Source organism: Sander vitreus, chromosome 4, assembly GCF_031162955.1.
Source record: "Sander vitreus isolate 19-12246 chromosome 4, sanVit1, whole genome shotgun sequence".
NCBI lineage: Eukaryota > Metazoa > Chordata > Actinopteri > Perciformes > Percidae > Sander > Sander vitreus.
In genome coordinates, this window is record NC_135858.1 from 23,603,203 (window position 1) to 23,616,317 (window position 13,115).

General features: G+C 39.0%; 1 protein-coding gene across 4 annotated transcripts in view; it reads left to right on the forward strand.

Moving 5' to 3' along the window:
• The first annotated feature begins 1,811 nt into the window (after positions 1-1,811).
• anks1ab (ankyrin repeat and sterile alpha motif domain containing 1Ab) overlaps positions 1,812-13,115 on the forward strand; it is a 47,220-nt gene continuing 35,916 nt past the window's right edge. For 2 of the 4 annotated variants that reach the window (XM_078249080.1, XM_078249079.1), the window contains exons 1-2: positions 1,812-2,320; positions 12,248-12,320. In XM_078249080.1, the coding sequence (XP_078105206.1) occupies positions 2,033-2,320; positions 12,248-12,320 (361 nt within the window). In that variant the 5' untranslated portion in view covers positions 1,812-2,032. Of the gene's footprint in view, positions 2,321-2,435; positions 2,693-12,247; positions 12,321-13,115 lie in introns of those variants that run through there. The other 2 variants (XM_078249082.1, XM_078249081.1) reach the window with 2 other exon arrangements.

Sequence of the window (13,115 nt, forward strand, 5' to 3'; positions counted from 1 at the left end):
TGGACGTGGGGCCACATGGTACAATTACAAACACGCACAAGAATCCTGAAAAGGCATCCGTGTGTCAGGGAGCACAAACTATTAAGGTGCACACAGCCCACAAACACAGACACCATGCACATGAAACACTGCACTCCAGTGTGTGTGTGTGTGTGTGTGTGTGTGTATGTGTGTGTGTGTGTGTGTGTGTGTGTGTGTGTGTGTTTACTGTACGTGCTGTCTCTCTGTGACTTGCACAGTGTGCATGTCTTTGTTGGAGAACAGCGTTCATGAGTCACCACTGTCTTTAGCCCGAGGCTCAGCAGCCAGCCAGCTGAGGGAGGGGATGCATGTTTTATTTTAGACGCTCTAATATGCCGTGAAGACATCATTATCTTGAAACATGTTGTATTCCAGAGCCTCTATTGTTTAAAATGACACAGAATATGTGGATAACCTAAACTGTTTCATCCTCATCACAGTCATAGAGATCAAAATGTGCAATTCAACTTGCTTCATTAGATGTGGCTTTTGTTATTGCCAGCTAAGCTGTGTGTGGCTGTGTGAGCCATCCTTGGCGAGCGAAGGATGTTATCTTTTCTGTCATGCACATACCAGCGCTGCCCATAGGGAAGAGGTGAGCATGCAAGGGACTTGGCTGATTGAGGGCACAGGGCACAGGGCGCAGAGGCACGCTGTGCACGGCTACGGTTGCCTGTGAATTTTAAGGATGCTTCACAAGAGACTCTTTTGTCAGCATCAACTCCCTTTGAGAAGACTCAAATGAATGAATAGCACTGAGTGTGTGAGATCTTTTCTACATTCCTCCCATATCATCAACATTTCCTATCTTGATGTTTCTTTCTTCTCCTCTGCAGATCCCAAGAGTTAATGTTTCCCTTATACATCCAAGTCACAATAAATGCATTTATGGTTTGGTAAATTATATCAGTAAGATATTTTTCTTCAAATACATCACAGAGAAGTAGAGAAAATCTATGTAATCTAATGATTTTGGCATCAAAATTTGTGTTTCGACACTGTTAAGTGTCCTGGACTGGATTTGTGACTGTAAAATATGTGCATGAAAGTATATCAGAGCTGAAGCTCCTGGTCAGGTAGAGTGACAAATAGGATACACATCTAGAGGAGCACCCAAAATATTCTGCTTCACTGGGCAAAGAAGTATAGATAGATAGATAGATAGATAGATAGATAGATAGATAGATAGATAGATAGATAGATAGATAGATAGATAGATAGATAGATAAACAGTCTCTTGCAGACACACACAGACAGAAAAGGAGGAATTCCGACTCTCCCTCCTTTGAAATGGAGCAGCCACCCAGTGCGTCAGTAACCTGATTACCCCAGCTGTCAGTCTGAATAAGGCGAGGCTTTGGGATCCTCCCGTCCTCTGATCTTCAGTACGGGACAGAGCTGGTCCTCCTGGAGAGTTTGGAAACAACCTCAGAACAGGACAGACACCAAAACACGGAGCAGGGAAAGCACCAGGGCTACAAAAGTCAGCAGGTAAGACGATGTAGAAATGAGGACATCTTTTATTTCAGCTGATAGTGAGGCGTTTACCTTTTTAACCATCAGACATCAGGCTTTATAATGCTGGTTTTCTATTACTTCTTAAGATGACCACATTACTGTAACTACATGGCCTAAAACAGCCTAAGTGGATAGGGGAGAGTGTATCAAAAAAGGAGGGGGACTCTTTGACTCAGCCAGTCCCTAAGGGGAGGGCAACAGGATACAACTGTGGGTGGACCGTTATCATTGTTTCTGTGCACAACAAGTCTCTCACTCACATGCTTCCTTTCCCTCCAAACAGGAGCACTTTGTATGAGTTAAAGGCAGATTACTCAAGTATACGATACTTATATAGTTTATTAATCTGTGTCTTTCAGTATTACAATTGACTGGCTTTCTAGAAGTTTAAAAGCTCCACAAAGATCTTGGATCACTCTCTTGGACTGACTAAACAAGTCAGAATACTGCAGGAAACTGTGGACCCTGAGCTGCACTTGGCAGCTCCAAAACAATGGCAGAGTGCACGCAGGATGCCAACCCCGCCAAGGTGATCCAGAATCCAAAAGCTGACATTAAGGATTCGAGAGAAGTGTCCGCTGATTCTGCATCGGTGGTAGTGCTCAGACCTGCAGACCAGGGATTGATTCGAAGTTTGTCCAAGTCGGACTCTGACTTGTTGGCGTCACCACTCGGAGAGGAGGATGGCGGTCTTTCTGGCCGCAGTGGGTCCGTGTCTAACTGCATCTCTGGGCAGCTGTCCACGGAGCGCATGCCTTCTTTTGCCTCTGAGTGGGATGAGGTAATACTCGAACTCTGGGGATGGGAAACCAGTGGGAGTGTGTATATGACAGAGGGCGTGGCAGTGTCATTGTTAAGGCTCAGGCTTTTAAGTAGAGTGGTTTAATGTCCTTAGGAGAGAGTGTGTTAGCAAGTGTGAATGGGTGTGAAAAAAGAGAGGCCAATGAGAGATGCAACTGAGGATTAGTGAGGAAAAAAAGGCGGAAATGGGAACGGGGGAAGCAGCATGTTTCAGGAGAGAGAAAGGAAGGAAGGAGGGAAGGAAGGAAGGAAGGAAAGCAGAGGCAGCAGTATGAGAGTGACCAGGAGTCCAGCAGAAGCAGTGATAGACTGTAGTAACTCTACCCAGGCTGTTGGCGTAGAGTGCCAGTGGGTGAGTGCTTGAATGCATGAATGGCTTGATCACTTGCACCGACCTCCCTGTAGCAGCTCGGCATCCAAAACTAATTGGGCTTGTGCTGTCATTCCACATCCACTCAGTACATGTCTCAGGGGCCGACCCACGCTTCCACTGTCTCCTCCTGCACTCCTCTGGACACAGTCTTTGCATGTAACAACCAAGCATCCTCATGTTAGATGTGTAGTTTTATGCACAAAGGTGTGGAAAGATTATTATATTTTCAAAGTTGTCATAGGCATTGTTTTCACTGCCATATATATAAGTCATTCGTGAGTCGTTTTTCAGTTGTAATCGTGATTTTAGCAAATAATGCAACTTTTAGGCAAATGTATGTTGTAGAAAAAACAAGTGAGGAAGCACTACTTACAGCAATGTAATGCAAAGCAGGTGCTGCGGATGCATGGATAGATAGATGCATGATGCATGAAAAAAGGAATTGACTTAGTCTGTAGGTCTTTAATATGTTTATGTAGGCTCTGCACCAACAACCAAGGCAAATTCCTCATAAGTGCTACTTACTTAGCAATAAATAATTTTCTGATTGTGATTCCATTCCTTATTTGGATTTTAATCAACCTTGAAAATGCTCAAACTTGGACTGGGGCTTGTCTTGGACTCGACCTAAGCGGTCTTGACAACACCCATGCCTAAGTAATGGTCACATACAGTAAAATGGGTCTGTCTTTTACAGTATGTTGGAGCATGCACCTTTTTCATCCTTACAACAAGTGCAGTTGCAGAGTTCTTAGACATCTTGAACTTTTACTTGGCTTTGTTTATCCCTCTCTTTGTCATCCAACCCTGTCCCGTGCATGCGGCGTGCTCCACCCCTCTGCTCTCTTAAAAAAGCTGTTTATTCAGGCTATGTTGGGTGGGGTGTCCTGTTCTCAAGGGCATCCTGTTTTTCAGCTGCTCCTGAGTGTCTAGGACTATGTGTGTGTGTGTGTGTGTGTGTGTGTGTGTGTGTGTGTGTGTGTGTGTGTGTGTGTGTGGGCAAAAATTGACTCTGGCTTGTGAGTATATCTCATGAAGCGATCAGCCACCATCAAATATTGAAGCGACACGAGAGGCTGGGCTTTAGATCAGATATATAAACGCACACACATAGCCTATGCCAGTACACGCACACACATAAAACAAAAATACTGAATACAAATGCTGGTATTCAGATTTTGTTATCATGAAAAGGAAGTTATGAGATAAAGTATACCACATTGACATTTTCAGTGGAATATATACATTTTGAATTGTATTATGTCTGGCAGCTTGTGTAACTGCTGACCATTTTTCCTTTTTTTGGCTCGTTTTGTAGTGAAAGCACTTGGTATTTCAATTTAGACTTTTTTAAACAAAGAGAAGAACAGTATTTGTCGATTTCTTTCTGACAGCTTACTTTCTGAACAACTGACAGAGCTACAATGGTCAGGTGTCCTATTTGTACAGTGCTGAATATTTAAGTGTGTGTGGGTACATTTATACTCATGTTTAGCCTTCTGGATGTGTCATTAGTCTAATTAAATAGCACTTTAATTAAGGAAATACTCAATGGATAACCTCAAAGATATACAGTACACCACATTCACTCTCACTCACTCTCACCCCTGTGTTATGGTTCAGATTCATGATACCCTCTACCTGTCCTGTCAGCGTTTGTTGGATTAGTAAACCATTGTTTTGACATTTGACTGGGGGCATCTGTATGGATGCTCACTCTTTATCATTGTTTAATGTATGATCACATCTCATAGCCTACTCGTAAAAAAAATAAAATGTGAGTCATTTATTGTAGGAAAAATAGTTCAAGGCTGTCATATTATTATATTTGGACGATGTGACATAATCAACACTGACAGCCACACTACCTTTACTATGTTTTTATGTGTTTATGTATTTTAAGATGGGTTTCTCCTTTTCCTTTAAGATAATAACCTTGCTGTACTAATTAATAGAAATAGCATATATGATTAGGTTGATTGACGTCTTCACCACATCTGTTCAATACTCAAATCAAAGGTTAACACAAGCACATGTTACAGATGCTTGAGTGGCTTCATTCGTGTGTGTACTCTAAATTTCCCAGCAGTACTCCTGAGGTTATTACCATGCAAGCTTTTAAAGTACATGCAGTTTGTGTGTGTTTATATGCTGCTATACCTACTACTGTAATGGCTTTGGTCTTACATAACACAAGTAGATGAAAATAAAAACATATTCTTATGTTACTTTTGGTTTATTACAATCTTTTTTAATGTATATGATTTATGCACTTTTTTAATAAGTTTGAAATTGAATGTGTGAAACCAGAAATAAAAAACTCTTACTGTATAAATCAAAATTAGTTTTCAAAATCTATAAATTTGAATTGGCCAAAATGAAATAGAATGAATTTACAAAAAACATCTTCATGTTGGTTAATCCAGTTGATATAGAGGGAATATTTTCAAAGTACATGTAAGCTGGTTTATAATTCATATAGAGAGCCACGGCAGAGTGAACACATCCCAAGATCTGGTTAGACAGATGTGGTACATGAATATGAGAGTAGTGGTGTGGGTGTTGGTGGGGGCTGGGTGGGAGAAGGCACAGTCCTGTTTCACCTGCCACATTGCCCGTAAGATTTCTCACCATTTCATTTCTGTTTTAAAAATGTGACCCTAACATGTGACTGCGGCGGAAATTTTATTCATGTGACCGTTCTATTTAACATAATGGTCGCAGTTTTAACGCATAGGTAAAGTTGTCCTTTAGTTAAGGTTAGTAAAACATCAGGGATTGGCTTAAAACAGTGGTTCCCAACCTGGGGTCCGGGCACCCCTCAGTGGGGCGGCAAAGATCACAGGGGGGCGCAAGTATTTATCTTGTTTGAGGTTGAGGTAAAACAAAAATATTTGCACGTTAAACAAATTATGATAATACACTAGAATATATAATGTATACAAAAGTCTGTATGAAAACTATATATTTTTGTTCTCGCTTAAAATTGTAGGCAGGCTACTTAGGAAAAAAGGTTGGGAACCACTGGCTTAAAACAAGTCACATAAAACTACTAAAATGAGGATATTATGCGATGTGACGGACAACATTGTGTCACAGAGTAAACTCCGTCCGTAACACTCCGGTAATTTCAAAAAGTAACAGTTGACTTGGTTGTTTTCACACAGGACACAAACCCCAGCCTCCTGATTGAAAGTCCTGTGTTTGTTTGACCCATCCACCACCCCGTTACCACCAACCTGCCTCCTTACACAGAATTCAGCGCTCTTTGTCACCTTGCTTACTCGTTTGCTGTCGCGATAATTACTACAGCCAAGAGAGGTCGCCGCCTAACAAGAAACTTAACTATGGGGTGTTATGAGCTGCTTGCACAATCAACCTATTTGGTTGTTCTCTAGGTGGGGACGGTCTGATACAATCATAAGGCCGAATTACTTTTCCTAAAAACATAGTTGCTTATCAATAATAGCGTAATATTAAGTTATTTGTAGGAGTTGCAAAGAGACATAGCCCAAGTACTGTATGTATAGAATGTTGTAAAAGAAAGTTCATTTAATAATGATTCAAGCCCTTGACATTTTGCTGAAACAAGTAGTCGATTCATCAATTATTTGATCTACAGCAAAATAATTGTCAGTTATTGTGATAATTGGTTAATTGTTTCAATAATTTTTCAAAAATGATTTGATCATTCAAGTTTGCCATTTGTGAGGTTTTGCTGCTTTTCTTCCTCTCATGTGATAATTAATCAGATATCTGTAGGGACTATCTTTTGGACTATTGGTCAAACATTTGAAGACTTCACTTTAGGCTTCCCGAAATTGTCATGGCACTTTATAGGCCAAACGTTTAATAAAAAAAAATAAACAGCAGAATAATTGTTAATAAAACAAAACCCTACCTCTCATCCATCAGTCAAGTTTAGAGTTGATTTTTGTACAGGTGAAAAAAATACACACTAAGCAATATAATTTGTGATAATCTGGCATTACCTAACATTAAGTCTCAATTCCAGCACTACCTGACAAGCTGGATGCAGGATAACTACATGGTAAAATCTCTAAATGAAGTAACATTATACTCTATCATACAGCTGAGGTGGTACTGCAGAATCTTACACTTATGTTCATGTAGTGGTTGATAAAAAAGTAGGTAATGTATGAAGACCCAAGCTGGTGTTCAACCACTCTCTGACTAAAGTCAGTCAGTTAGTCAGGAAGTAAAATCAATACCAAAAAAAAGCTATTTTCGATCCGTGTAACGCTTATCAGTTCAATTTTCTAAGAACAAACGGACATTTGGAAAAATAGAAAAATGGGTTCAAATATCCAATTTTTCATTTTTTTCCACCTTGACAAATTAAAAAATTGGATCTTTAAACTGTTTTTCCAATTTTCAGTTTTTTATTCAAAGGATCAGAAATTGAGATTGAGATTACAAAATTGCTTCTGGGCTCCAATTATTCAATACTGCAATGGTATTCTCTTCCTCTACTTTGTGGAATATGCAGGTCATTAACTGCATATGGACCAAAAAAAACAAAACTGATAGACTTTGGGGTCAGAGGTGCTTGCAACTGATGGTTTCGAGTGAGGGGGGGCGTAGCTAGGCGGAACGAGGGAGCGAATACCATTGCAGTATTGAATAATTGGATTTTGTAATTTTCTAAATTTCTGATCCTCTGAATAAAAACAGAAAATTGGAAAAACAGTTTAAAGATCCAATTTTTGAATTTGTCAAGGCGGAAAAAAACTTTGGATATTTGAACCCATTTTTCTGTTTTTCCAAATGTCCGTTTGTGCTTAGAAAATTGAACTGATAAGCGTTACACGGACCATTTTCCTTTACAATTAATATGACTACAATTTGTTTGACACTTAGAATGATGAAAAAGGCAAGGCAAGAAAGATGGTAGGAAGATCACAGATCCCAAGCTGAATTAAAAACACATGACAACATGAATTGAGAGTATATCACCTCTCTGTTACTGCTGCACTCAAATATGCTGAATGCTTATACTGAATTTGCTAAATTTTTCAAATGAGCACAAATGAAATAGAGAAGCAGCTCGAAACTTAAATTGTGGATGGTGAGGCAACTTCAGGAGCATGCTGTAAAACAAAAAATGGGAGTAAACAGTTGGCTTTCCTCTTTTGAAGTTTAATTGGCAGTGGTGTTCACAGTATGATGGACAGCTCAAGTCTCATACAGTTGGTACAAAATAATAAAGTATAGCCATTTCTTGTATTCTGACTGCAAGTATAATATCAAGAGTCACGCACTGTATTAGAATAAGTGTTTAATGTTCAATTGGGACACAACTATGGTTCCTAAATAGGCTTCTATTGTATTTGCTGATTTATTGATCTGGTTTATGATTGTGTTCTTCAAAGCCCATAGCTGACAGTGATTAATAATAATAGAGGTGGCATTGAGGTTAATGTACTGTAACTCAGTTTTGTTGATACTGGCTGCTGGAATTGATCATCTTAATAACTGTCTTGTGCAATTATTGTATTAGTTGATTTTATGTGCACCATTTTCACCATTTCTTCTGTTCTCTGTGCCCTTTGCCATTTCCAAAAAAGGGTTAAAACAGTGCACTATAAAAACTTGGGCCAAAATGACAAACGGGAAACATTTTATAGATAATTGGGAACATTTCCAATTCATTCTAATTACATTAGAATATTCAATTTCCTGGTATATTTTATTATTTTGGGGCTAATGGAACAGCGCCACATTTGTATATACTGTATATATATGTATAATTCAGGTGCAGTGGAGCACGTAATGAATGTAGGTATAATAAGGCCTAGAGGAACTCACTGAGGCTGGCTGACTCAGGATAAAACTAGTCGACCCCTGGCCGATATGGAACTCTCTTGAAAGTAACAAGCACAGTCTCTAACATGTTGAAGCCACGTTGATTTAAGTCAGCAATCTGTTGTATTTTGATTGCCTGAAAAATAAAATGCATCTGATCTTTCTTGGGTCCAATCAAAATCACAAACCCAAGATCTGTAGCAGTTTGGCCAGTTGGCCAGTGAAGTTCTTCTAAAGATTTATGTACCCTAGAGTATAATTATCTTACCGCCAAGGGCTTGTGCTCTAATTGTAATCTCTTAAATTAAATCAAGACCATTCTTCAGAGGAGCTGGTATCAGGCTCTTGGACGTAAAAGAGAACATGTTTCCTATACATTTTCACCTGTTTTAAGTTTGAGAAAAACAAGTCATAATATCCAGAGGTAATGCAGAATAAGGATAAAAATTTATCACAAAACTTCTGTCAACCACTTGACTTGTATTGAAAATAAGCAAAAATAGTTTCACTTGCATAAACAATGTTCACTTTTAAAACTTAAGTATGAAAAGGTGACATAAAATGGATAATTTGTGCAGCAGCGCACTGAATAGCAGATCAACCTGTATTAAAATGTAAATGACTTGAGGATGTGGAGGGTAACTGCACCTTTCCCGTTGGTAGCACTGTGGCGTTGGCATGTGGTGTGAATGTGAGCGTGAATGGTTGTCTGTACTGTGATTGACTGTCGACCCCGTCCAGCGTGTACCCCACCTTTCACCTAATGCCAGCTGGGATTGGCTGGAAGGATAAGCGGGTATAGCTAATGGATGGATGGAAAAACTAACGACCAATTGACCTGAGTTTGCTTTCAACTCTATTTCATGAAAAGTGTAATATTTGGTTGATGTATTTGACCACAATTTTCTGTTATTATTATTTCTTTTGAATAACAAAAATGTATTCAACATATGTCTACCCTATCCCAGTGCCAAACATCTAGCTATTCACACAGTGAATGAGGCTGCATGTGCATGATGTTATGAAATATTTCAGCACTTCAACTATGATGACGCTGGTTTCCCTAGAGACAGCATTTTGGTGACGGGTTTATTAAAGGTGCACTTAAGCTCAGATGTGATGTAGTACTGATGTGTGTGTATGATATAGAATGTAACTGGGTTAATTCAAAGAGTAATGTGAGGTCTGTATTGCTGGAGGCATATGCCACGCATCCCACGTGCCTCACTTCCAAATGAATCAAGGCTTTTCCACAGTGTTGATGCCACTAGCAAAGTACATAGGGCTTTTTCAAACACTAAATATTACATCAAATAAGCCTGGCTGTGTTTCTGGTGTCACTTGTGTGAGCAGAATCAGCTTTTCATTGCTGATTGTGAATAGACTGCGCTAGTGATTCTACATTTAGTCCCCATCCTGATTTGCAATAGTTTGCATACAGCATTTTAGGTGACCCCAACCTGTGTTGGTGATGTTTTAAATCAATAAAGCATGTACTTGCAGCTATCCTCTTTTCCATTCTACAATAGTCAAATAATAATAATATCGAATGCTATTAATATGTATAAACATGTTCTTTTGGTGCATTTGTTCTGTGCATGACATCCTGTTGTCCTTGAAGCATGTCAGTAAGTGTCAGTAAGTAGTGTGGTGCTCTGTAGACAAACTGAGGAATTGGAATTAATAATTCCAATGTGTTATTTCCATGGCCTTGGAAAGTTTGATCAGTATTTGTGAACATGAGCTACCTTCTCTGAAAGCTAGAAACCAGAGAAATCGCAAACTAGTGATGTTATCAAGTATAAAGTCTAGAGCTGCTCCGTAGACAATGAATGGGAGACTGATGTTTTCTGTTTTATACCCAAATGTGCTTTATTCTATTGTAGTGTTCTCAGTTCAGACACAGAACATATACCCATATATTCAGAACATCCCCCTGGGTGCTCTGTGTCATCTGTAACATCTTTCCCAATTCATTGTCTATAGAGCAATTCCAGACTTTATAATTAATGACATTACACATTTGAGTTTTGGCACACTAGTTTTTAGAGAGAGTTTTTCATGTTTACATACATTACATTTTTTTCTTATACCTTAGGAATAACATGTATGAATTTTGAAAATGGGCATAGCTCCCCTTTAACCAGTGATGAGTTATTATTTTTAATCAAATACGATGTAAAAATGATGAATTCCAGACTTTTTGTTTTAGTCGGAATATCATGACATATATGATATAGATGTGGAAGAAATATGACATTAGGTACTTCAAAATGATTCCAATTGAGGTTAGTGAAATCAGTGAAATACGATCCTTGTATTTGAATGTTTAATAAGAGAGAACAGAGACGGGACATTGGGATAACAAGTCATCTTACACCTGCTGTAAGTGGTCCCACTTTATTCATGTTTTTATGCTGTTGTATTTAAAGGAATAGTTCAACATTTTGGGAATTATATGTAGGCCTATTCACTTTGTTGTTGAGAGTTAGATTGATCGAGAGAGAAGATTGATACCACTCACTATTCAATATGAGTCTCTGTCTGACGGTAATTCAATTCCAACAAGTCCTCCAAACCATACGACCACATGAGTCGTTTGTCCTTACGTAACGGTCGCTACTGCTTTATTTATTACTTACTTAAGTTTAGAAAAAGATTGTGGTTTGGGTTAAGATCAGTACTTTTTTTTTTAACGTTATTTCGCTTACGTGCCTACGTACATGACATAATTACACACGGACGAAGAATATCACTTAGTTTTGCTTTCTATATAAAGTTAAAATGAATCGTTGTTTACTTTTATTTTCTATTTTCATATGGGACACGAACAACTCACAAGTTTCCTTGTTGAAAGTACGCCTCCCCGCACAGTGACTTCCTGTCATCACCGTGAATTTGACAATCAGCCCAACCCCCCTAAAACCACAAATGGTTATGCTTATATTTTTAACAGCACTCGACACCATACTGCATCTATCTTTACATGTCTATATTTGTTGGAATTCGAGTCCCTGTTCAGTTATCCAGCAAATAAACAGCAAACAAGCTGGAAATGTATTTTGACTCTCCTGGAAAGCCAGAGACTACTTAAATAAACATTTTTCGCTCTAAGCCCCTAAACAACTCTTCTCTGAGTTGCTCTGTAATCTCCTGCATGCAGCATTGTGCTCACTTAACCTTGCAGTAAGCTGTTGCCTTCTTCTCTGAAGCTTAAATAATACAGGTCTGAGAGCGCAATCAAATACTCACAAAAAAAAACCAGTCCGCAACAGATTTGAATCTCTGGTGGGTTAATTTGTGCAGCTTGGACTTGCTTGACTGTATATGCCTCAATAATTTAGTTTCAAAAGCTTCTAGATTGTAATTCACCTTATGACCCTGATATGTTTTGCTGAGTAGCAGGTTAGTCATTGAATTGCTGTCCACGTTGGACTTTTGCTTGTAATCCATCATTGCAAAAAGCAGCCTGCCTCCTCCCCAATACTCCCAGCACCAGCAGCTCTCTGTCCTAACTCCTCACACAGTGTCGCTCCTTCAGTGGTCCTGTTTTGTAATTGGTTTGGTTGTGGTGGGATGGAGGACTGTTAGTCAGGAGTTTAATGCATGTTTTGAAGAATTTCGACATCCCCCACGTTCTGTATTGATTTGTTTTTCGTTAGCAGTTGTTGACATTTTCTCGTGTTTCATGCCTATTCTCTTTAACAGATTGAGAAGATCATGAATTTGATTGGAGCAGGCATTGAAACGTCCCAAAAGAAACAGCCCACGCCAAGTTCAGGTAATGCCTCACCACCTATAACGTTTCCATGATGATAGCATTTTTTATTTAATTTTTTCAAATTTTCAGAGATATGACTGTGGTGTATAATTTATTGGTTGGTTAATGCAAAATGACAACTGGGTCTGGGGAATTAAAGTGTAACTCTCGCCAAAATTCAACCTAGGGTCTTTTTGTGAATGTACCCGAGTCAAACTTTCGTTTAAAAGCATATTTAGGACGGAAGCGCCACTTTTAAGATGGACCGTATTTTCGTTTTTCGGTCAAATGTCCTTTTGAATGGGAGTAATAGGGGCACTTTTATGCTAGCCTCAAAATAGCTATTTTTAAAACACTAAGAAGGCTCGACACAACATGAAACCTTGCTCTAAGTATCACCAGGGACTCTACACGTTAATGAGAGCATTGACAACATTGATTGTGTATCCAGAGTTTACTAAAAAGAGAGGTTTTGAACAACTCACCATAGCTGTTGTTGTTTCCGGCCGCTACCACCTCGGCAGTCAAAACGAGTCAATATCAAAACAAGTAGCCACAGATTTAGTATATCCCTTGTGCACCGGTGTAGTTAAGGTGTAGAGTCCCTGGTGATACTTCGAGCAAAGTTTCATGTTGTGTCGAGCCTTCTTAGTGTTTTAAAAATAGCTATTTTGAGGCTAGCATAAAAGTGCCCCTATTACTCCCATTCAAAAGCCATTTGAACAAAACAAAAATACGGTACATCTTAAAAGTGGCGCATCCATCCTAAATATGCTTTTAAATGAAAGTTTGACTCGGGTACATTCACAGAAAGAC